The 24,269-nt window shown below is 41.3% G+C and overlaps 1 protein-coding gene across 1 annotated transcript in view; it reads left to right on the forward strand.

Moving 5' to 3' along the window:
- Positions 1 to 346: 346 nt before the first annotated feature.
- The window catches only part of DUSP16 (dual specificity phosphatase 16), a gene marked incomplete at both ends in the record, with an annotated part of 32,607 nt that continues 8,684 nt past the window's right edge, over positions 347 to 24,269 (forward strand). The window contains 3 exons of the mRNA XM_079536964.1: positions 347 to 577; positions 1,679 to 1,817; positions 21,184 to 21,347. Coding sequence (XP_079393090.1) covers positions 347 to 577; positions 1,679 to 1,817; positions 21,184 to 21,347 — 534 coding nt within the window. The remainder of the gene's footprint in view (positions 578 to 1,678; positions 1,818 to 21,183; positions 21,348 to 24,269) is intronic.

Consider the following 24,269-nt stretch of genomic DNA (forward strand, 5'->3'; position numbering starts at 1 on the left):
ATGGTTGGGAGCAAAGGTAAAGAATGATGTAATGCAGCCGGCAGCCAGAAAGCATCTTTTGTGAGAATTGTGCAATGGCTACTCCAGTCATCTCCTGATGAATCAGATGTGAAGGGTTGCTCTGTGGAATGAGCCCTTTGTAACGGCACATCAACTGGAAGCAGGAGGAGACATTCAGCTGAAGAGCTCTTTCTGAAAATGGGTTTAACTTTTCTTTTGCCAGTCACTACCAGCATGACCTCATACACTTCTAGTACAATGCTGTGGCTAAGCCTTTGAGTACACAGCCATTACATCATTGCAGCAAATTAGAGAGGGAGGTGGTGAAAGAGGCCTCATTGTTGTCATGGCCGATGAGATGATCAGCACTCAACTCATTGTCGCCGAGAAGTTGGTGGCTTTGCTGGAGAGTGGTACTGAAAAATTGCTGCTGATTGACAGCCGCCCCTTTGTGGAATACAATACGTCCCACATCTTGGATGCCATCAATATCAACTGCTCGAAGCTTATGAAGCGGAGGCTGCAGCAGGACAAAGTTTTGATTACAGAGCTCATTCAGCATTCAGCAAAACACAAGGTAGGGGGTATTTTCCTGTTATTCTTTCTATTGGTTTAAAAATGTGCCCAGAGAGCAACTTATTTCAGGCATTTTAGTTTGAGGGGAAAAAAAAATATATGGGGGAGGTTGAGTTTTGCAAAGACTTTACTGGATTTGACATACTGTCAGTTAACACGAAATTTATCGTTGGTATACTTAGTAGCAGTGTCTGAATGACAGATTAACATGCAGGGATCTTAAAATTAACAAGTATTCTTGTAAATCATGTAGATCACAGTCTCTTAAGTGTATGCAGTGAATGCAGTAAGCATTCACATTCTAAACTTTGAAGGATTCTTTGGGCCCTGTGGTGATAAGGATTGCGAGCAAGAGGTCATACAGTTCAGAAAGAAACTGTAGCTCTGTCAATCCTGGCTCTTGCTTCCTGTTTAAAGTGCTTTCAATGTGAATAGTCTGATGGGTTTTTAAATAGAGTTATGAGCAAAAAGAAAATAACTGATCTGTTTAAACATAATAACTACCCAGTGGTTGTTTTTTTATATATATCTTTAATCCACTGGTACTTGTTTCAAATATTTTGGATGACAGAAATAATCTGTGTACTATGTTCTTGCTTTCATGTATTAAAAGTTGAAGCCTTTTTCTTAGTTGGTGTGTTTTATACATATGCTCTTATTGATGGCTGAAATGTGTGTGGCTTTAGGCAGTTTAAGGTCTCTTGTATTTGTAAATGAAAAATACTGAAGTAGGAAATGAGATTGGATCTTCTTTTAAAGAAACACATTTGTTGTTTGAAAAAAAAATAAACCCAGCTGAAGGTAAAGCATTAACAGGTGACATAAAGTTATCCAGTGGTTGAAATTTGTAGCGTATGCTTCAACTTAGAGCAAATAATCAATACAAAAACTCTCAAAGGAAGTACACTTGATCAGGAAAAAAAAATAACTAGCTAATAATACAAATTGATGTGCATACAGCCATGTATGAAACCTATGTATCTGAAGTACTGCACAGCAAACATATAGGAACCCTTAGCCTGACTTCATGCAGATGATAATGTGGCGGTTTTTAAAATCATCTTCCTCTTCCCTGTCTTACCCTCAATTACTTATATTTCAGATTGAAATTGATTGCAAGCAGGAAGTAGTAGTATATGACCAAAGCTCTAAAGATGTGACCTCTCTCTCACCTGACTGCTTTCTTACTGTGCTCCTGGGCAAACTGGAGAAGAACTTCATCTCTGTATATCTGCTTTCAGGTATGATTACCATGAGAAAAAAAGCTCTTGAATAAGAAGGGAAAAAGAAAAAAGAAAAGAAAAAAAAAAAAAGCTACTGTTAGTTGTTAAGTACACAATTTTATGGACTATCCGCAGCTTAATTTTCATGATGGAAAAAAAAATCAGCTCTAATCAAAAAGACTTACACCCTAAAGCAGAGGAGAGCATTCTAAAACTTCCCTTTCTTCTTCTCCTCTACATCTGTAGATTAGTGTCATGAAACATTAGTTTGGTCATCCCCTGCTGGATCCCATGAAGAAGATGGTCAGGGGGTCTCCATCCTCACACTTTGGCTCCTGTGGAAAGGGATGGTACCAGAAAAGGAGTGTGTTGCAGCTCCCCAGTGCATAGTCTGGGCAAGCACCAGTTGTGCATCTCATAATGAATAGGAACTTTTTTTTTTTTCTTATATCTAGTGCATGGTAATTATCTGATTCAGTTCAAACTGAAAATGCAACTTAAACTCATTGTGAGATTGTAGTGTTCATTAGCTAGAGAGGTGAATTTATCCATGTGCAGCTGGTAAAGGTTTGTTTGGGTGTTAGAGGGAGGAAAGAAGTCTAATATGTTAAAGGCCTTTTTATTTTTATTTGAACATTTCAAATACCAATTCAATTCAAATGTCTCTTAACAAAAATTAGATCTGAGTTTCCTTTTTGGTTAAATAGATAGTGAAGGGGATGTTTATAAATGCAGAAACAGCGGAGTGCTAAAGTTCTAAAGAGCTGATGATAGAAGAGAGAAGGAAAAAAAAAAAAAAAAGTAAAATGTAAAGAAAGTGTTTACTACTGATTTATTACAGCTGAATGCTTTTTCCAATAAATAAAACCAGTTAAGATGAATCTGTAGTAAAGTAACTAACATAACAGGGTGAAGTGACAATAGTTTTTCTTCTCTTACAATGATTTTGTTCTGGTTTTAATCTATGGGTGATGAAATAGCTGTCAGTATCATTTAAAAAAAAAAATCAAAAAACTAGCTACTTAAACAAAAGAGACATTTGGTGTATAGGGTGAAGGAGGAAGTGCTAGATTCCAGGTTATACAGTGGTCCTTGGAGTTTCTTAGTATGTGGATAGAAAACTAAATAAAACGTGTAGTTTCAGTGACCTGATGACCAATGCTCATAAACATTTATTGCTTATAATGAGAATAGGGGTCAGTGCACTGTGTAAAAAGAAAAAAAACCTTTGTACTTTGGTTTTCCCTAAGCCACTTGATTAGGTTTATTTAAAACAGTGACCATAAATAAATAGTAAGTAGTAGGAAAATATTTTTTGTTGTTGAATAAGCAGCAATTAATAAATTTCTGAAATTCCTCCATCTGTTCTTCCTGCCTCCTCCCCCCATTACTGGGCATGCAGTAAGTTATTTTTTTATTATTATTTATTTAGGTTTTGCATAAAGGTATGTTCAACCCTGGAGGTAGTTTTCCATCGAAGTAACTGATGTAAAGGCTTCAGGGGAACCCCTACTGATTAGTTTAAGCTTTTGATCTGACCTCACAAAAATATTTATAATCTAGTGAGGAATATTCTCAGGAATTTAAGTATTTGTTTTGATTCTTATTTTTTAACTGTACACAAAATATTGAAATGTGGATGCTGGAAGCTTAACCTATCCCCATCATTGCATTTACTCTGCTGGATTAAATAAGCCCTAAAGATGGAGATGTGACAATCTTAATAATATTTAAGAACTGGATTTAGTTTTATGAAGTCCTGTTCCTAGTTACAGTATTTTTACAGTCTTGCGATGTTTCTGCTTGCTCTGCAGAAACAGCTGAGAGGGATTACTGACTCTCTTTTGATGAATTAGCATTATTAAGGTGGGAAACAGCAAAAGTCTTGCTTAAATCCTATTCTACTTGACCAGTGGAAAACATTCACATTCTGCTTTCCTAAAACATTTGCTCTTCCCTTCTCTTATCCTCGTTTGCTCCTACTTGTGCAAGTACAAATATCTTAATGACAGATACCTTTGAAATGTTGCCTGTGGTGAGAGAGAAGTGGAGAAATTTAAGGGTGTGTATGTGTGTGTGTAGAAAATTTACTCTAAACATGATTTCTGACTTTCTTACCTTCCCCTTCCTCCCCCCCCCCCCAAAAAAAAAAAAAACAAGCAAAATAACAACAAAGCAGAAATTCTTACCTTTCCAAATTTCCAACCTAAGATTAAATGTTATGATAGCATAATACAAAAACACTCTGCTGGCTCTGAACTAAAACTTAAAGCAAGGATTAATGCACCCGGGTGGATGTGGAACAATGGTAAATATCTAAGAGGAACTAAATAACCATTACAGGTAATTTAGTAACACTGAAAGAGTTTCACTGAACTAAGTAAGAATTTACTGCTGCAAGAACAGCATATTTTTGCCAGCAAACTATGAAAAACATATTTTCATTTTTTTTGTCAGTCATTGATTTGCCACTTAGACTTGCTGTACCTGAGTACTCAGTACCACTGAGAACAGCCCGTACAGAAAATTTATATAAATAAGGCACCAGATTATAAAGCATCTGTGAAAAGGGGAGTTAAATAGACCTAGAAGCTTCTTGTGAGCTTCTAGATCTACCTGTGATATAGGTATGTATGTGATTGCATTTCACTGGATTTATGCCTTATTAAATAGTATAGACCTGATCTGCAGATGTAATCAGGATTGCACATGCCTAAATATTGTCTGTAGAAAGCTTAATTTGTGATCAGAGATGAGGCTTCCATGCTTCAGTGGATGAATCAAAGACTGCTGGAAAAGGACAACTGGTCTCACATCCACGTCAGGTGGGAGTTGTCTTGAAGAGGAGTCTACAGACTTCTGTGGACTTTACTGCTTACTGCATAAGTTATTTTTTGTAGTTGAAAAAATCAATAGCAAAGAATAGCAGGTTTTCAAGGTGAACACTGTGAAGGCCATATGTGACTCACAGATTGCTGAGTCAGGAAGGTGTACACCACCATTCTGAAACCTCTGTTGAATGTGGGTGCCGTCACCCCATAAAAAAGTTGCATTGCCTGGCAATAGAAATTCAAGAGGTGAATTGTCTACTAACCTCTGCTACAGTTCTGCTTTTGAAAACTATGAGCAATTAAATGATTTAATGGATTTTGCTTTCATAAGACCTCTCTGATAAGTTTTTACAGAGCACAAAGCTGCTGTGATAAGCAGAAAGGCATTAATTATTAATTTTGCATTCAGCAATGAATGCTGATGACATACAGTGATCAATGAAGTTACAAATGCATGAGTATGAAAAGAAAAAGCAAATAGAATGAGTTCAGTGAGACTGGACAAAATTCCTGAAAACAAAATAGCGAGAGATTAGCCAGAGACTGTTGCAAGTGGTGTTTTAGTTGAAACCCCAAATCACTGTTTCCCTATGATCTGTCTCCCTCACTAGCAGCAGGTATACAAAGTGGTAGACTTGCACAGAGGACGCAGAGAAGGAAACAAGTGAAAGAGCTTTTTACAGTTCTGTTTATGCTGGCATTTTTCTTAAAAATATTTGAAATCATAACTTGATGTGAAGGAGTCCTAATGCAGTAATGTCAGTATCTCCAGGGTATGTTTACCACAGTATTTTCTCTACTTACCTAAAGCAAAGCTAAATGGAAAAGAAAGCACAGTGCTTGCTTTCTCAGTAGAAAGACTATGTCTTGTGGCAGAGGAGGAGGAAATCTTAAGGATATACTTTTATAGGTAGGGCTAGTCATTTCCATCTCTAGAAGCAAGCAGGGTTGAAAAGCTGAGCTTTTCTCCCTACTTCTGCAACCCCACATCCAGGTGGGAGGGTACCTTGTGTGAACTAAAAGATGATATGAGTTAGTTGCAGTTTCTTCGACTGGTACATTTCTAACACCCTAGCATTTATTAATGTTTGGAATTGGAGTTTGTAATAATCTTTGGTTGTGGCTCAAGTTGTGAGCAAGTCTTTGGAACATTCCTCGAAGAGAAGAGCACATCCCCAAATGGTGGTCATTAACATATTCAAGTTATCTGCACATTGGATTAATAGGGAGCACAAGCAGTTAAATATCTCACTGACCTTCAAAGGAAGAAGGAACATCAGGTTTCCTTGTACTCTGTTGATGCCATTAGAAGCAAGTCTAATGAAAAAGGCAGAAGTCTTGCAGAGCTGATGCGGTGTTCCCTCTATGAATATAGAAAAATTAGTACTCTTGGCTACAGCTGCTCCTCTGCTAACGTTCTCCCAACCCTTGTTTACTTAAAATGAAGCTTTGAGTGTTCACTTAGTGCCATGATTGTTTTAAGCACTTGAAAAATGGGAGTAGGGTCTATTACTTTCATATGTGTATTTTTTTGCTATCTTATGAGAGAGCAAAGTTTGACTAGCATGAAGCTCTCATAATATTTCTCAAATCCAAGAATAACTTGTTAACTTGGCTTTTGTTTGGGATATCTCTGGATGTTTGTGAAACTTAATTGACTGCAATCATGACTGGGATTTTTTTTTTAAAAAAAGCAGAAGGGTCAACTGTGAGAGTCTGTTCCCCATGCTTTGCTGTTAGTGCGACTCTCCTGCTGCTACATGCCACCTGGGTGGGAGGATGGAGCTGACTCTGTTCTCGTACCCCTAGCCTTGTTTGCTTAACCTGCCTATTAACCTTCTCTTACCAAAGGCAGAAACCCTTGGGGCAAAGAACTCCCTTCACTACTGTGCTTGTAAAATACTTAGCACAACAGAGCCACTTTCTAAACACTGCCGTAATAATAATAAGTTTTCTGAAGGTGAAACTTGAGTCTACTGAACAAAGTGCAGGCGACTAATGAGAGGGAACTGGAAGGGAAGCATGGAGGAGGAGTACAGTCCATTGGGATGGCTGTGCTGCTGGTAGAGCTCTGCAGCCCTAGCCTGTGTAATGGAAAACAGAGCAGCCCTGCCAGCTGAGCTGGAATGCAGGAATTGCGATGGTCTGCGGAGCTCTGCAGCTCGTCTAAACAGCGTGGAAACATTGGAGATTCCTAAAACTCTGAGTCAGAGAGCTTAGATCTTTTACTCATTATGGCAGGGGAAAAATCTGTAGTGTGGCTTGTAGGTAAATATTTTAATGTGCAATGGGAATGTGACTGTGAATGTGTTAAGTTATGACATTAATCAGATCACAGGCTTTTACACATGAGTGTTTTGTACATTTTCTCTTTTTGCTACAGTTCTGTTTACATTTGATTTCTGCATCATTTTTGTAACATTATACACGTTATGTTCCTGGCACTGATCAGTGTGAACAGAATCAACTTCCAAATTTCTATGGGGGTAGGAGTCGGGAAGAAGGCAGCTGGACATGAACGTACTTTATTGCATACCTTTGTATGCAGAGGTTTGGAAAGATTTACTTAAAGTTGATCTAAATATTATGTTGTAGAGGTAATTGCAAATTTTGTGATATTACTAATTTATTTATTAGTATATCACTGTATAAAATTTATAATTACTGCCTGTAATGAAGAAGTAGATTCTGGATTAAAAGAAGGCAGTGGAAACTTCTGCCAAATAAGAAGGCTTTAAAATCTCTTTTTTGTAACTCTCCTAGTTCATGCATGTTATCTTTGGTTTTTAACTCGTCACTTGGGTTTTAGACCTTTTCCATTCCCTGCTACTTTACTACTTCAAAATAACAGTTTGACAATGTTAACACTGATGAACTGGCAGACAGATCTTGTGGGAACAGTAGGGAGGTGGCTTCTAGTCTGCTTTTAAGAGTTCACTGAAGAAATCCAGTGTCTCTCTTTGGTGTATTTTGAACTGTCAGAACCCAAAAGGGAATGAAAAAGAAGTGCCTAATTTGGATGGCATTTATGAGTAATGTCAACATTTTCTCTGTTACAGTGCTAGTGTGCAGTGTCCTTATGCTTTTCATGCAGACTCTGTGACCTGTAGAAACAGACGTGTTTTTTTCATCTCTACGTCAGGAGCAAGAGACGAGATCTGTCTGTGCCACAGGAACATCTGGACCTACTTGTATAGAACATGTTGTATAGAACATTTTGTAGGCTCTTCTTGGCACAAAGTTTTACTCATACCAAGCGCACAGGCACTGCCATGTTGTCTGTCACAGAATCGCAGAATCACCCGGGTTGGAAGGGACCTCAAGGATCATGTAGCTCCAACCCCCCTGCCTAGCAGGGCCACCAAACATACACATTTAGACCAGGTTGCCCAGGACCCCGTCCAACCTGGCCTTGAACACGTCCAAGGACGGGGCATCCACAACCTCCCTGGGCAACCCGTTCCAGGGCCTAACCACTCTCCTTGTAAAGAACTTCCCCCTAACGTCCAACCTAAATCTTCCCTCCTTCAACTTGGATCCATTTCCCCTAGTCCTGCTATTGTCAGCCCTTTTGAAGAGTTTACTCCCCTCCTGGGTGTAGGTTCCCTTCAGGTATTGATAGGCTGCAATGAAGTCGCCTCGCAGCCTTCTCTTCTCCAGGCTGAACAAGCCCAACTCCCTCAGCCTGTCCTCATAGGGGAGGTGCTCCAGCCCCCTGATCATCTTAGTCGCCCTCCTCTGGACCCTTTCCAAAATCTCCATGTCTTTCTTGTACTGAGGGCTCCACACCTGGACACAGTACTCCAGATGGGGCCTCACAAGAGCCGAGTAGAGAGGGACAATCACCTCCCTGTCCCTGCTGACCACCCCTCTCCTGATGGAGCCCAGGATCCCATTTGCCTTTCGAGCTGCCAGAGCGCACTGCTGGCTCATGTTAAGTCTCTCATCCATCAGGACCCCCAGGTCCTTCTCTGCCGAGCTGCTCTCAAGGACCACTCCTCCCAGCCTGTACAGGTGCCTGGGGTTCTTCCGGCCCAAATGCAAAACCTTGCACTTTGCCGTGTTGAACCTCATTAGGTTCACCCGAGCCCAGCCCTCCAGCCTGTCGAGGTCCCTCTGAATGGCATCCCTTCCTTCCACTGTATCAACCGCACCACTCAGCTTGGTGTCGTCAGCAAACTTGCTGAGGGTGCACTCAATTCTCTCATCGATGTCATTAATAAAGATGTTAAAGAGCACCGGTCCCAAGACAGACCCTTGGGGGACACCACTTGTTACCGGCCTCCACCTGGACATAGAGCCATTGACCACCACCCTCTGTCTGCGGCCTTTCAACCAATTGCTTATCCATCGGGTCGTCCACCCATCAAATCCACTTCCCTCCAATTTGGAGATGAGGATGTGGTGGGGGACCATGTCAAAGGCCTTGCTCAGGTCCAGGAAGATGACATCGGTCGCCTTCCCTTCGTCCACCAATGCCGTCACTCCATCATAGAAGGCCACAAGATTAGTTAGGCATGACCTTCCTTTGGTGAAGCCATGCTGGCTGTCTCGGATCACATGCTCAGTCTTTATGTGATCGAGCATGTTGTCCAGGAGGATCTGTTCCATGATTTTCCCAGGCACGGAGGTGAGACTCACCGGCCTGTAGTTCCCCGGGTCCTCCCTGCTCCCCTTCTTGTATATGGGAGTGACGTGACCCTTCCTCCAGTCGTCCGGGACCTCACCTGACAGCCACGACTTCTCAAATATGATGGAGAGCGGCTCGGCAACCACCTCAGCCAGCTCCTTCAGGACCCTGGGATGCACGCCATCCGGCCCCATAGACTTGTATTCATTCAGTCTAAGGAGGCACTGTCGGACTTGCTCTGCCCTTACAGTGGGGAGGGATTTACCTCCTTGGTCCCCACATAGAGGTTTGGGGATGCAGGGCTCAGGGACGTGAAAAAGACTAGAATCCTGGCCACCAGTGAAGACTGAGGTGAAGAACTCATTCAGCACCTCAGCTTTCTCTTCATCTGTTGAAGCCAGTTCTCCTTTTAAATTTACCAAAGTAGGTACACCCGTTTTGGCCTGTCTCTTCTGGCCAATGTACCTGTAGGAGGTTTTCTTATTGCTTTTCACGTCCCTTGCCAAGTTCAGATCTGCCTGCACCTTGGCTTCCCTGATCCCACGTCTGCAAGTCCGGACAGCATCCCTGTACTCTTCCCAGGTGACACAGCCTTGTTTCCAGAGCTTGTACACCCCTTTCTTCGCCCTCAGTTCTCTCAGCAGGTCCTTGCTGAGCCATGCCGATTTCCTACCTCGCCTGCCCACTTTCTTATTCAGAGGAATGGAGACCTCTTGTGCTTCCAGGAGGGCATCCTTGAAGAGCAGCCAGCTCTCCTCAACATCCTTGTCTTTGAGGGCAGCACGCCAGGGGATCTTGGCCAGCAATCCATTGAGTAGCTTGAAGTCTGCTCTTCTAAATCTGTCTGTCTGCTTTCACCAACAAAAGATGTTTTAAGCTTGTTGGTCAGCTTCAATAAGGCTTGACAAAAGGAGTAATTAAATGGGAAAAATAATGGAAGTTCTTGTAAGCCTTATGGGAATGAGCAAGGCTGCAGTGGACAGCCTCAAATTAGTGTCTTCCCCTGAAAAGTAACTTCAGGTCAAGCTGCACTGGATTTCCACCAGGACAAAGCAGCAGTACCACGTGAGTTCCAGTGACACAAGAGGAGTCTTGGTGCTCCAACTGTGATAGTCAGATGATGATCCACCACAGAACAGCTCTGCAGTCTCCCCAGTTGCCTGATTGGAAAACCTATTCAATCAGTGGAAAGTGGAACTCTGCTTGTCTACCTGGTCATTAGTCAGTCTTCATTAGTTTGAGAAGGTGGCCAGGAGTCTTATTTCAGTTATCAGCTGCTCCTTGAGCTGAATCTCCCCTCGTTGGCTTTGCTGCGAGGCTCTGATTGTGAGAGGCAGTGGTGTGGGCTCTGTCAAGCTTTGGCTGACAAACACTCAAAAACCCAGTGACAGCTAACAGGAACATCTCCTTTTATCATGCTTCCCTTTCACTGCTGAGTTGTGGGTAGGTCAGCTGTTGTACTTTAACATCTAGCCTTAATCTGCCTTATCTCTGCTGTATGGTCAGGTCTCTATTCTGGCTGTGTTTTGTCAATGTGCACTTACCTGATTACTAAGAGAAACTATTCTTGGTGATTAAAACTTCAGGGGAAGACTCTGAAAGCATTTTGAGAATGGTAAGGAATGTGACGCGACTAGTGGTTGAAATAGTAATTTTGAAGGCAGGATGGTAGGATTATCTTCTGATTGATTTTTCTGTATCATAGAAATAGCGTGTAGGTTGAGGCACAGGATGACTGTGTGAAAGAACATCTGTGATATTTTCCACATGTATGCAAAGGAAAGAATATGTGTGCACGGGGGAGATGAATATTACTGCAGAAGCATTTGCTGCTAATTACACGGGGCCAACAGCCTGATTACTGTAATATGTTGTGTAAGTACCAGTGGGCTGTTTGAGGTGATCTTTGAAAGCTAGTGGGAGGACAGTATGCATTCTTCTCTCTTTCTAGCAACCTGTGGAAAATTAAGTATTTAGTTTAGTAAAGGGGGCAGTGGGCTGACGGATGAGGGGAGATGTTGTGCAGGGTAGATGCAGTGGCTGATCTGCACAATAGCAGATGAAATTTCATTGGACCAGCCACAGTGTCATAAAGCCAACTTGTGTTAGTGTGAGGATGGGATGTGTGTTGATGGGAATGATGAAAATGCTTGAATTTCAAAAACTGAATTTTAGTATATACAGTCAAAGAATAATAGAATTGCTCAGGTTGGAAAGACCTTCAAGATCATCAAGTCCAACCACAACTGAACCATACTACCCTAACTCTAACAATCCTCCGTTGGATCGTGTCCCTGAGCACCACATCCAAATGGTTTTTAAACACATCCAGGGATGGTGATTCAACCATCTCCCTAGGGAGTTTATTTCAGTGCTTAACAACCTTTTCTGTAAAGAAGTTTTTCCTGATATCCAACCTAAACCTCCTCTGGTGCAACTTCAGGCTATTTCCCTTTGTCACCAGTGAAAAGAGACCAATCCTGCTCTCACTATAAGCACTTTTCAAATATTGGAAGAGAGCAATAAGGTCGGCCCTCAGCCTCCTCTTGCCCAGACTAAACAGCCCCAGTTCCTTTAGTCACTCCTCATAGGGCATATTCTCCAAGCCCTTCACAAGCTTTGTTGCCCTTCTTTGTAAGGTGCCCTTCTCCAGCACCTCCATGTCCTTTCTGTACTGAGGTGCCCAAAACTAAACACAGTAGTCGAGGAGAGGCCTCACCAGTGCCAAGTACAGGGGCAGGATGACTTCCCTTCTCCTGCTCACCACACCATTCCTGTTACAAGCCAGGATGACGCTGGCCTTCTTGGCCACCTGGGCACACCGCTGGCTCATATTCACCAAGGTCCCTTTCCACCAGGCAGCTTTCCAGCCACTCCTCCCCAAGCCTGTAGGGTTGCCTGGGGTTGTTGTGATCAAAATGCAGGACCTGACGCTTGGCTCTATTGAAACTCATACATTTGGCCTTGGCCTATTGATGCAGCCTACCCAGATCCCTCTTTAGTGCCTTTCTCCCCACTGGTAGATCAACACTCCCTCCCAGCTTGGTGTCATCTGCAAAATTACTGAGGGTGCACTCAATCCCCTCAATAATCAAGATCATTAAATAAATAAAATAAATAGAAGCAGTTCCAGTACTGCTGGAACTGTACTGAGCCCTGGGGGGCACCACTCCTGACTGGCATTTCAGCTCACTTCTGCCCCTTCCCACGTGCTAAATCTTTCACAAGTACTTGGATTTCTCCAAATCTTTAAGCAAATCTTTAAGCAAAGAAAAAAGCTTTTATGTTTTTATTATTATTATTATTATTATTTAGTTTCAGAATCTCTTGTTGAATGTTTCCTGAAGCAATTAAATTTCAATAGGTGAAGCCACACTTAGACCAAGAAATGGAACCAGTGTGAAGGAAGCATGAAAATGAGAACGGGGAAAAAGCAGCTTAACATGTAATAAACCAAGGAAACATTTTCCTCTGTGTGTCATGTCCTGTTATATTTTCATTTATCTTGAATAGTTTCATTGTGTACTGCATAAAACCATGAAATACTATTTGCAAATCACACTCTGTATTAAAAGTGTTTAAAAGAAAAAAAGGAGTTGGAGGGTTAACTAGTCTTTCACTTGCAAACCATCTCTACCGGTTTTCATATCTACTGTCTTTGCAACTGCAGTGTGGCAATTGGCAGCTTTGTGGAGTAGTGCTCATCATCTGTTTCCATGTAAAATAAAACAGATGAACTGATATTCTGAACTGATATTATAATCTGATATTATAATCACAAGCATTTGCTTGTGATTATTTCTCCTTATTCATTTAGAGTTCTTCTCTAACGGTAGTTAAACTAAACAGTTCTGAGTACTGGGTGGGTTCCATTCCCTTAATGGAAGGTAGTTGTTCCCAAATCAACACAAGTTCTCTGGCCATCATGTGCTGCCACCTGATCCTGTTGTCTTTTCCCCTGCTTTTCCTTCTGCTAGTGATGCTAGTTAGGAGATTTATTTATACAAGGATTTATGCAATGAATATATAAGAAAGAGTAACCTACATTGTTGAAGTCTACTAAAATCTTTTCATCTCTTCTGGTTTTGTTCCTGTTTTGTTTCCTGACCTGTCTGAGAAGGGAGCCAAAGCTTCTGATAGTGAGATTCCTTTAACAATCATACCTTGATGATGAAAATTGTAACACATGTATAAGGTTAGGAAATTGCAGTGCCTTTAATCAGAGAAAGTCTCTAGTCAGCAATTTGCAGAATCATAGCAACAGTGTCATGGAGTAGGATGCCAGATCTTGCCAAATTTCTGTTAATAGATATGAAATCTTGTAACCAAGAAATGTGGGCTTTGCATCAAAGAGGTGCTGGGCTGTCTGTCACAAAGGTTTAGGTTGCAAAACCACTAACAGCTCTTGGCACTTCAGTGTGCTATCATAGGATCTTGTGCTTGAATCGCAGCCTTGAGAGGGGAACAGAAAAAGTCCATACTAGGATAAGTAGGGTGCAGCATTCTGTTAAATGTGCTGTGACCACAGAATGCTCATTGAAAACTGACATCACTTTGCTGCTCTGTTAGCTTTAGCAAGCTACACAAGCAAGAGCTGGGTACAGCTTTGGGTAGTTACAGAACTTTGCAATCTTCTGATGGATTATCTAAAATCAGAGCAAAACTAAATGAGTTTACTTTTGACTCAGAGACATAGAGGACAAGCAGCTGAATGTCCCAGTGCATTTATCACTGCTACCTTGGTATCTCTTGCTTCATGTTGGAAAATATTTCAGATGATAAAGCCTGAAAATCACTTCTGTCTGTTACTTAAACTTGCTCCCATAGTGATGGAAGTCATCGTTCCTAAAGGTTTTTCTCTGAGACTTGGGTAGAGCCTATTGCACAAGCTAGACAGACTTAAGATTCCACTCACTATCTGCTACCAGCTGGAGAATATGAGGACTTACACATTTGCAGTCCTGACAGAAGCAAATGCCTATTTAAAAGTGAAGGAGATGCTCTGTGCTTGGTCATCAAGGTTTTCTGGATATAATGGAACTGTTGCATTAGTGATAATGGAAAAATCTTCCATTTAATTCATTGATAGCAGGTGGGTTTGCTGAAGTAGGAGTGTGAAAAATGTCAGAAGTTTTGTTAAGATAATTTTTTTTTTTTAAGCAAGCACGATTTCTAGATATATGTATAATACAGTGCTGCTCCATTTCCCCCTCCTTCACAAATAAACAAGAAGTGGTTGAATAAGAATGTAGAATTGTTTCAGCTCATCTTTACCATCAAGAATGCAAAAAGCCTTGTGATTTCAAAAGCTATTTAGGACAGACTATTTCAGAGTTATTCATTGGTCATCTATTTCCAGTCCTTTTATATGCTCAGCAACTGTGCTGATTGTTAAAATCAGAGAGAACAGCCTGCCAGCTGCTGTGAGCAGGGAGGGGATGCTGTTCTGGTTGAGGCACTGCAAAGTGAATGAGATTCACTAGGTCTTGCTCAGGAGATTAGGGCTGGGGCTGAGTTACATTTATCAAAGATCTCAGTGAAACTTTGTCAAACCAACTGTTTGTGGTGTTTTTTTCTCTTTTCCCCCACGCTTTCAGCATGCTCTTGTGATCGATTTACCATTTGCAGAGGCTGCAGTAGTGGTAGAGAGAGGGTGTTGATCAGAAAATAGCTCTGGGAAAAAAAAGAACATTTTTTCTTACTAAACAAACAGCTGCCAATAGCCCTATTCCAAATCAGGTCGTTAAGGAGGCTTGAAGATAAAAATTTACCTTGACACAAAAATCATCCTCAACTTATGAAATCTGAAGCTAAATCAATCTTGTCTTTCTTTTAAGACAAGATTGGATTGGATTGCTACTATTCTACATTCCTATCTTTACAATAAATCCATTTTCCAAATGCTTATTTATTTATTTATTTATTTATTTATTTATTTATTTATTTAACTGTGTGCTTCATTTATAGCAGAAGCGTAAAGGTTGTCTGCGTGATTAAGGTACTCCTCTCATAAGAGGTTCCCTCATGTGGACTGTGTGTTTTCTTCTGCTTTCAGGGTTAATGGGGTTCCTAATTTTTTTTTTTTAATGAAGTGTGAAATAAGATTTTTTCTAGATGTATATAAGTGCCTTTAAAGAATATAAGTGCCTTAAAGAAAACGTAACTATATGAGAGCTGATCTGAAAGAAATGCCTCCTACTTTATTATGTTGACCCCACGGCATCAAAGGCAGATGTTGGTGGTATGGCAGTAGAGGTTGAACCTTCCTGTCAATATTCTTCTACATTTTATTGCTGTGTGACAAATGGCAGCAGAGGGGCAGTCTGACAAAATAGTGGCTGACATGGAAGTAAGTATGAAACAAAAGTGTGTCGTTGAATTCCTCCAAGTGGAAAAAATGGCACCCACTGACATGCATCAATGGTTGCCGAATGTTTACGGAGACCAAACTGTGCATGTGAGCACAGTGAGGCAGTGGGTGGTGCATTTCAGCAGTAGCAACCGCTGACACAGATTTTTACAAGCATAGCATGCAGGCTGTTGTTCATCACTGGTAAAAATGCATAATTACTGGTGGTGACTGTGTCGATATATAGCGTTTTGTAGCTGAGAATCTGCTCTGTCAGATAGTGTTGTTGTGCTCTTTATAGCTGTTGTAGTTGCCATGGACATAAATAGGAGAGCAAGTTAAATATAAATATGTATACATTTGTATTGTTTATGTATTTGTGTATGTCTATTATATGTATATATGTACATGCATACACACACTGTATATATATTTTGTAAGTTGATGCAAGCAAATGGAGATGTCAGCAGCTCTTTAAAATGTAAGTTAAGTCTCACTACAACATGAAAACTCAGTAAATGCTATTTATTCCAGATCCATGATATGTTACAGTGGAAACAATCAGTGGTTAATTAGGATGCATACTGGAGTAACATGTTACTGAGAAAGTGTGTGTAGAAAGAAGAATGTTTTTTTAGGGATCAGTGTCCCTGATTAAGCATTGGTGCATCTAATCTTGAGTCACTTTGAGCTTGCAGTCTTCCTTAAAATTTATCTAGAAGACACGTAGTGGCTAAAAATTTCAAGGATTGCTTCCTGCAGCAGAGGGAACTTATTATGCTATACATAGAAGAATTTGCAAGTTTTGGAAACTTTTTGTCATGTGATTAATACATTAAACAAGCAGTGTCCGTGCTCCTGAACAGAAAGGTTGTAAAATAAGGAGGAGGTCTACTAACAAGAATTAAAAATGTCGGAGCCAAACTTTTACAGTGTCCTTAGCATATTTGCTTCAGTTTATGGTGATGGTTTGTGGTAGGCAGAGCCTTGGGCTGGTATCCTCCAGTGCACCCAGCCCATGCCGAAGTCCAACCTTATCTCACGTTGCCTGATCCATTTCCCAACTGGGAGTTTCTCCTTCCCACCTTGCACTGGATTGTGAAACTTCTCTGTAAGCCCGTTTAAGTCATTAACCTGGCAGAAACTACTTCAGCAAGAAATAAACACACAACATTAAAAATGATAGGGTGGAGAAAGGATATACATGTATATTTTTTAAGAGGCTAGTGTTTGTAACATCAGATCACAGAAGTACTGTTTGTGGATTACAGCCAGGAATGGAAGATGGTACAGCTATTGCATTCACTTACTGGCCTTTGAAACTTCAGATTGCTGTACTTGGACCTGTGCTTTTGAGCTTTCTTTTATCTAACTAGGTCCTGGACCTGTCATTTTCTTTGCTCTGTAGAGTGTGGGGCTCTCTCTTTTCTGGCATGAAAAAAACAGCTCACAGTTCAGCTCCTAAAATGCAGCGTTGGTCATCCTTGGGACTTCAGAATCACAGAATCACCAAGGTTGGAAAAGACCTACAAGGTCATCCATTCCAACGGTCTACCTATCACCAATAGTTGTCACTAAACCATGTCCTTCAACACAACATCTTAACAACTTTGCAGAACACCTCCCCTGCGGTGTTTTATGGTATGCTGGTGGCTGCCTGTGGACAGAGGTGTTTGCTCCACACATGAGGTTCATCTAAGGAACATACTGAGCAAGAAGAAAAAAATAATTTCTGTACTTATTTTGTCCCTATTCCTTCTTAAATCTGTTACTGCCTTGGCAACAGTTGGTCTCTCTAATTAAAAAAAAACTCCCTCTGCTGTAAATGCTGATCTCTCCCGAGTCTTTTCAGTTCTGTGAAACTTCCTGTTTGCTTTTTAAAATAAGTAAACATTTCTATTACTGTTTTTAGCAGGATTTCCAGTCTCCCTTCATGTGACCCAGGTAGATCCTGCGTATTCCAAAATGCCTGCTGCTTTACCAAAGCTGTTCACGGTGGTTGACTTGAATAGGTTTTAAATGACTTAAAACGTGCAGTAGTTAAATCAGAATTTGTAAAATGATCGTAGGTTCAATAATTATACAGTAAATGTACTGTTTTTTCTTCTTCCTAACAGATTGTACAGTAAAAAGGAATCTATATGAGTATGACATGCAGATAGATTTTAAAAAGATAAAAAGAAAACTTTGTATAGTTAATTACAGCTATTTTGTCTTAGGATGATCCCAAAGATGAGCATTGTCCTAGTTGTCTAAAACCACTTATCTAACAGTGTAGACAAGTGATTTTTTTCAGTCAGGAGACTGGAATTGCTGCTCAAAAAGCTTTTGTTCTGAAAACTGCTTGCTGGTTTCTTTGTTTAACAGATAAAATGGGCTGTTACACACATGCCTATTACATTGTTTTTTTCCTAAATTTACTAAAGACAGAATTTAAAATCCAAAGAACAGAAAAAAAATCAGGCAATGGTAATGCAAGCCTTGACAGAACAGTGCATTATCTTATTGCTGAATCATTTTAATTCATGTCTTTAAACTGTAATAATACAGAACATAGCATTTGCTGGATTTAGCACATTAATACTTCACTTCCTTGATGATAAAAGTGTGTCTTGTTCTACACTTAATTACTCTTCCTTCACTTAGAATTCCACTTGACTCTATGCTTTTAATCAGAGAAAGTAGGTAGGAACTTTGACTTGCATTTGTGCGTCATCCTTACCAATTGGCTATTACATGGTGAAAACTGACAAAAAAAGCCTGTAACTGCTGAGCTGAAACAGCTGCCTGCAGTTCTTTAGATTAAATTATGTATAGGAATGAACTGAGCTTTACGTTCAGCTGGTTTGTAAAAAGCCAGCCACATTTTTGAGAGAAAATGTTTAGTCAAAGCCTAGGTTGGTTGCTGGAAGTCTCATTCTAGTTTTGTTCTTCAGCTGTGAGTAGGGCTGGTTGAAGCCCAATTGGTAACACAGATGAATAATATAGTTTTTGCCATGCAAAGGAAACAGGGGCCTGGCAAAACTAGAAAAAGAAGCAGAACTTGAGCTGTGTGTTATATATTTATATATATTTCAGCTGTGTGTTATATATCTGTGTCTGCAGTAGGCTCAGTCTTGCTTTTTAGAATCACAGAACCATAGAACATGCCGAGCTGGAAGGGACCAACAAGGATCACCAACTCCAACTCCTGGCTCCACACGTGAGCACCCAAAATTCAAACCATATGCCTGAGAGCACTGTCCAAATGCTTCTTGAACACCCTCAGCTTGGGGCAGTGACCACTGCCCTAGGGAGCCTGTTCCACAGCCTGACCACCTTCTGGAGAAGAACCTTTTCCTAATCCCAAACCAGGCCCTCCCCTGATGCAGCCATTCCATTAGGACCTGTCATTGTCATAAAATCTTTTGAGTTGGAAGAGACCTTTCAGGATTATCTAGTCCAACTCCCCTGCAATGAACAGGAACTTCTACAGCTGCATCAGGTGCTTGGAGCCTTGTCCAGCCTGACCTTTACTGTCTCCAAGGATGGGGCTTCCACCGCTTCTCTGGGAAACCTGTTCCAGTGCCTCCACACCTTTATTCTAAGACACTTCTTCTTTATATCCAGTCTAAATCTCCCTTCTTTCAGTTTGAAAGTGTATTCCCTTGTCCTTTTACCACAGACCCTGCTAAAGAGTCTGTCCCCTTCTTTCTTGTAGCCCCTCCTTTAGATACTAAAAGGCTACTATCAGGTCTCCCTGGAGCCTTCTCTTCTCCAGGCTGAACGGCCCCAGCTCTTTCAGCCTGTCCTCACAGGAGAGGTGTTCCATCCTTGGATCATTTTTATGGCCTTCCTCTGGATGTGCTTTAACAAGTCCATGTCTCTCCTGTACTAAGGACTCCAAATCTGGATTCAGTACTCCAGGTAGAGGAGTAGGATCCCCTCCATCAACCTGCAGACTACACTTCTTTTGATGTAGCCTGGGATATGGTTGTTTTTCTGAGCTGCAAGGGCTGGCTCATGTCCAGCTTTCATTTCACCAGAACCCCCAAGTCCTTTTCAGCAGGGCTGTGCTCCATCCCTACATCCCCCAGCTTGTACTGATAGTGGGAGTTGCTGTGATCAAGGTACAAGACCTTGTGCTTGGCTTTGTTGAACCTCATGAGGTTCTCCAGGATCCACTCCTTGAGCAGTTTAAGTCTCTGAATGCCATCTCGTTCCTTGGGTATGTCAACTGCAGCACACAGCTTAGAATCATCTGCAAACTTGCTGAGGGTACACTCAATCCCACTGTTGTTGCCATTGATGAAGATGTTAAAGAGCACTGGTCCCAGTACTGACCTCTGAGGGATAACACTTGTCACTCATCTCCACTTGGACACTGAGCCATTGACACTACTCTCCAGGTAAAATTTTGAAACCAGTTCCTCATCCATTGAACAGTCCACCTATTCAGTTTGGAGAGAATGATTTTACTGGGACTGTGTTGAAAGCCTTACTAAAGTGGCTTATCCCTTGTCCACTGACACAGTTATGCCATCATAGAAAGCAACAAGGTTGGTCAGGCAGGACCTGCCCTTGTTGAAGCCATGCTGGTTATCTCATTACATCTCTCTCTCTTTTGTATGCCTTAGCATAGCTACCAGGAGGATTACAGAGAAGAGATCCTCATGAGGAAGCTGCAGGCGGCTGTGAGGTCTCCCCTTAGTCTCCTCTTTTCTAAGTTGAACATGTTTCGCACCAATGGTGCCATTCTGCCACCTGAAAGCCATTGTCATCACAGGATTTAAATGTGTTATCAGTCATTCCACTGTAGTTTTCCTGAGTGGTGAGAAATGATAATGAAAACGTTGTGGAGTTGTTGTATGGACTGGGCCTAATACCTTAACTAGTGCAAATGAAGAACCATCTAGCAGTCAGAGGAATGCAGAGACTTTTGTTTTGCCAGGGAAGTCCATCTTCCCCTGTAGTCTCCTCCTGTTCAACTCCCACTCATGAGACAGAGAAGCCTTGGCTTGGTTTGGTTTTTAAGCATGAAGTTCCTTGCAGTGTGTTGGATATATTAATTTTTAATCAGCATAGAAAATAATTGTGCAGAATTCTAAAAGCAAATGTTAATTCTACATGTTGGTGCTTTTACCAATAGAGTAAACACAATTTCTCCTATGTGTAGTCTAGTTATAGACATAATAAAAGAGAAAAAGTTCTTCAGAAAACAGTTTGCTGGGGCAGAAAGGTGAAAGTGTGTGTGCTTCTTGTGTTGCGGGTGTTGTGGGGTTTTGTTTTCTTTTAAAACTCTCAGTTCTACAAACCTTTTCAAGAGGGAAGAAGCATCAAAAAGTCTGATAATGAAGAGAGAAATAAATAAACTTTTTAACCAGTGTTGGAATACAAAGCCAAGCCTTGCATTCTAATGAATGGTTGTGCACACTCATGGTACCCATGGACGAGGTTTACATACAGCTGTACAAGTTCCTCTGTGAAGGCTGCTGGCCCTTTGTGCCTCTCAATCTCATACAAAAACTACTGCTTTTTGAGAATTGGTATGGGCACTGATGCATGTGAATAATATACATACTATGCCTCTCACAGGTGGATTTGCTGAATTCTCCAGCTGTTTCCCTGGTCTCTGTGAAGGAAAATCCACGCTTGTCCCTACTTGCATTTCTCAACCCTGTCTACCAGTCTCTAACATTGGCCCAACCAGGATTCTGCCTCATCTCTATCTGGGGTGTCAGCGGGATGTCCTCAACAAGGTGAGCATTCTGCATGCTATGCTGATGAGTATATAATGTCTGTGTCTATCTGTGCTTCTGTCATACTGTATCATTGCAGCTGTAGAACATCTGAAGTAGATCTAGGTGATAGGAGTAAAGAACTTGCTGGGTAAAGAACTGGCTGGATGGTGGGCCCAAAGAGAGTTGGTGAATAGAGGTAAATCCAGCCGATGACTGGTCACGAGTGGTGTTACCCAGGGGTCAGTGTTGGGACCTGTCCTGTTTAATATCTTTATTGATTACCTGAGTGAGGACATTGGGTGCACACTCAGTAAGTTTGCAGATAACACCAAGTTGGGGGGAAGTATCAATCTACCTGGGGGTAGGAAGGCCCTACAGAGGGATCTGGGCAGGCTGAATAGCTGGGCTGAGGCCACTGGGATGAAGTTCAACAAGACCAAGTGCTGGGTCCTGTACTTTGGCCACAACAACCCCAGGCAACTCTGCAGGCTTGGGCAGAGCGGCTGGAAGACTGTGTAAAGGAAATGGACCTGGAGTTATTGATTGATTTGCTCAACTGAACATGAGCCAGCAGTGTGTCCAGGTGGCCAAGAAGGCCAATGGCATCATGGCTTGTATCAGAAATAGTGTTGCCAGAAGGAGCACAGAAGTGATCATCTCTGTACTCAGCACCGGTGAGGCTTCACCTTGAGTACTGTGTTCAGTTTTGGGGCCCTCACTACAAGAAAGACATTGAGGCCCTGGAGTGTGTTCAGAGAAGGGCAATGAAGCTGGTGAAGGGTCTGCATCGCAAGTGTTATGAGGGGCTGCTGAGGGCCTCTTCTCTCAAACAACTAGAGATAGGACTAGAGGGAATTGCCTCAAGTTGTTCCAGGGGAGATTCTGGTTGGACATTGGGAAATACTCTGAAAGAGTGGACAGCTACTGGAGTGGGCTGTCCAGAGAGGTGGTAGAGTCACTGACCCTGGAGGTGTTCAAGAAACATTTAGATGTTGTACTGAGGGACTTTGTTTAGAAGGAAATATTGATGACAGGTGGATGGCTGGACTGGATAATCTTGTAGGTCTTTTCTAACCTTGGTGATTCTGTGATTCTGTAGCCTTCCATGGCTTGCACACAGCAATCTTGATGAGAACAAATATTATACTGTCCACCTAATTACACCAAACGCCATCTAATTGATTTCCTCTCTCTCCTTCCTCTTGGAGAAGTTGATATCATACCTTCCTCAGTAACCTGCCAACCAACAGCAAGCTATTAAATCTGCCATTACAGTAGGTCAGGTAGTTTATTGTGTATAGCACCAACTAGTTTGTTTTGGCATATGTTGGATATTTATACAACTGTATTAGTAGCTATGATGTCACAAAATAAAGATTGTCTGTTTTTCAGTATTTTCTTTAAGTGTTTACATATGTGTCTTTTATCCATGTATAAAGCTAAAGATTGGAACTACCATAATAGTCCTATAAATTGATCATTTTCTTAAGATCCAATTGATAAAAGGATATAAAACTATTAGAATCTGCCCAAAGAAGGACTACAAAAATGCTGTAGATTCTGGAGGGGAAGAGATGAGGAACAGCTGAAGTCCCTTGACCTATTCAGGCCAGAGAAAAAGAGACTGAGGGAAGACCTCATCACAGCCTACAACTTCCTCATGAGGGGACCAGAGGGGCAGACGCTGATGTCTTTCTGGTGATCAGCGATAGAACCTGAGGGAAAGGGATAAAGTTGTAACAAGGGAAGTTCAGGTTGGATATCAGAAAAAAGTTCTTCACTGAGAAGGTTGTCAGGCACTGGAATAGGTTCCCAAGGACAGTGACCATGGGCACAAGCTTCAAGAGTTCAAGAAATGTTTGGACAGTGCTCTCAGACACATGGTCTGATTTTTGGTTGGTCCTGTGTGGAGCTAGGAATTGAACTCAGTGATCATTATAAGTCCCTTCCAACTTGGGATATTCCATCAGTCAATTATATACTTTATCATATTCTCATGGATTTCTTCTACTTTTCAGTCCATCCCAGTCTTGCTTTTAAAAGGCTATTTTGGGATATTCCACAATTTATAATGGGGTTTTTGACTAACAGGAAATCATTTAGAAGATATGTGTACTTTTAAGGAATATACAAAAAAAAAAAAAAAAAAAAAAAGAATACAAAGGACCATCAGCAGTATTTGTATATATCTCATCCTTTAAGATCTTCAGCAACTTTGATGCCAGACAGCAAGTCAGCAGTTCAGACCTGATTCACTTAAGATGGACGTCAAAACGACTTATTTTTCTTACTGTTTTTCTTACTTCAAAAATGGTTTGTCACCCTCAGATAAAAGACAACAGGTAAACTTAAACCAAGTAAATTAAAAAATAAATAAATTCTGCTTTAAGTGGTAGCAAATCAGACGCTTTGATGTTGTTTGTTTCAATACATGAGTGGTAAGTGCTATCCTAGGTCTGGGAGAGAGAAGGACCCTTATTTTCCAGTGTGGCCAGGGACATGCCACAGCATTTGGGGGAATGACTGGAACTCTTGTGCTGTGGTTCTTGAGTGAATAATCCCCAGAGATGAAAGAGGATGTTCCCTTTACTTGCAGTAAACTGATTCCTGTAAGTAGATGTTATGCATCAGCATGGTACATGGGCCTCCTCAGGAAAGCAATCCAAGTGGTAGTGGTGGTCAGGAATTTCCTTGTAGAACTAGAGTAGTCAAAAACCACAACTGCCACTGGTAAGCCCTGAGTGTAGCAGAGCACTCTACAAGACAGTAGGCACTTGGCGGTGTCTCCCATGCCCATCAGTTTACAGTCTTGATATTATATCAACATTTGTCCATCACAGCTGCAGTTGTATATACTTTAGAATTAATGTTGGACCCATGGGAGTTGGACAGATTTGTACTTCTTCACCTCGTAAATTTCTTATCTGTTTTTAGGACAAA

The sequence above is a fragment of the Tetrao urogallus genome (assembly GCF_951394365.1).
Source record: "Tetrao urogallus genome assembly, chromosome: 1".
Taxonomy (NCBI): Eukaryota; Metazoa; Chordata; class Aves; order Galliformes; family Phasianidae; genus Tetrao; species Tetrao urogallus.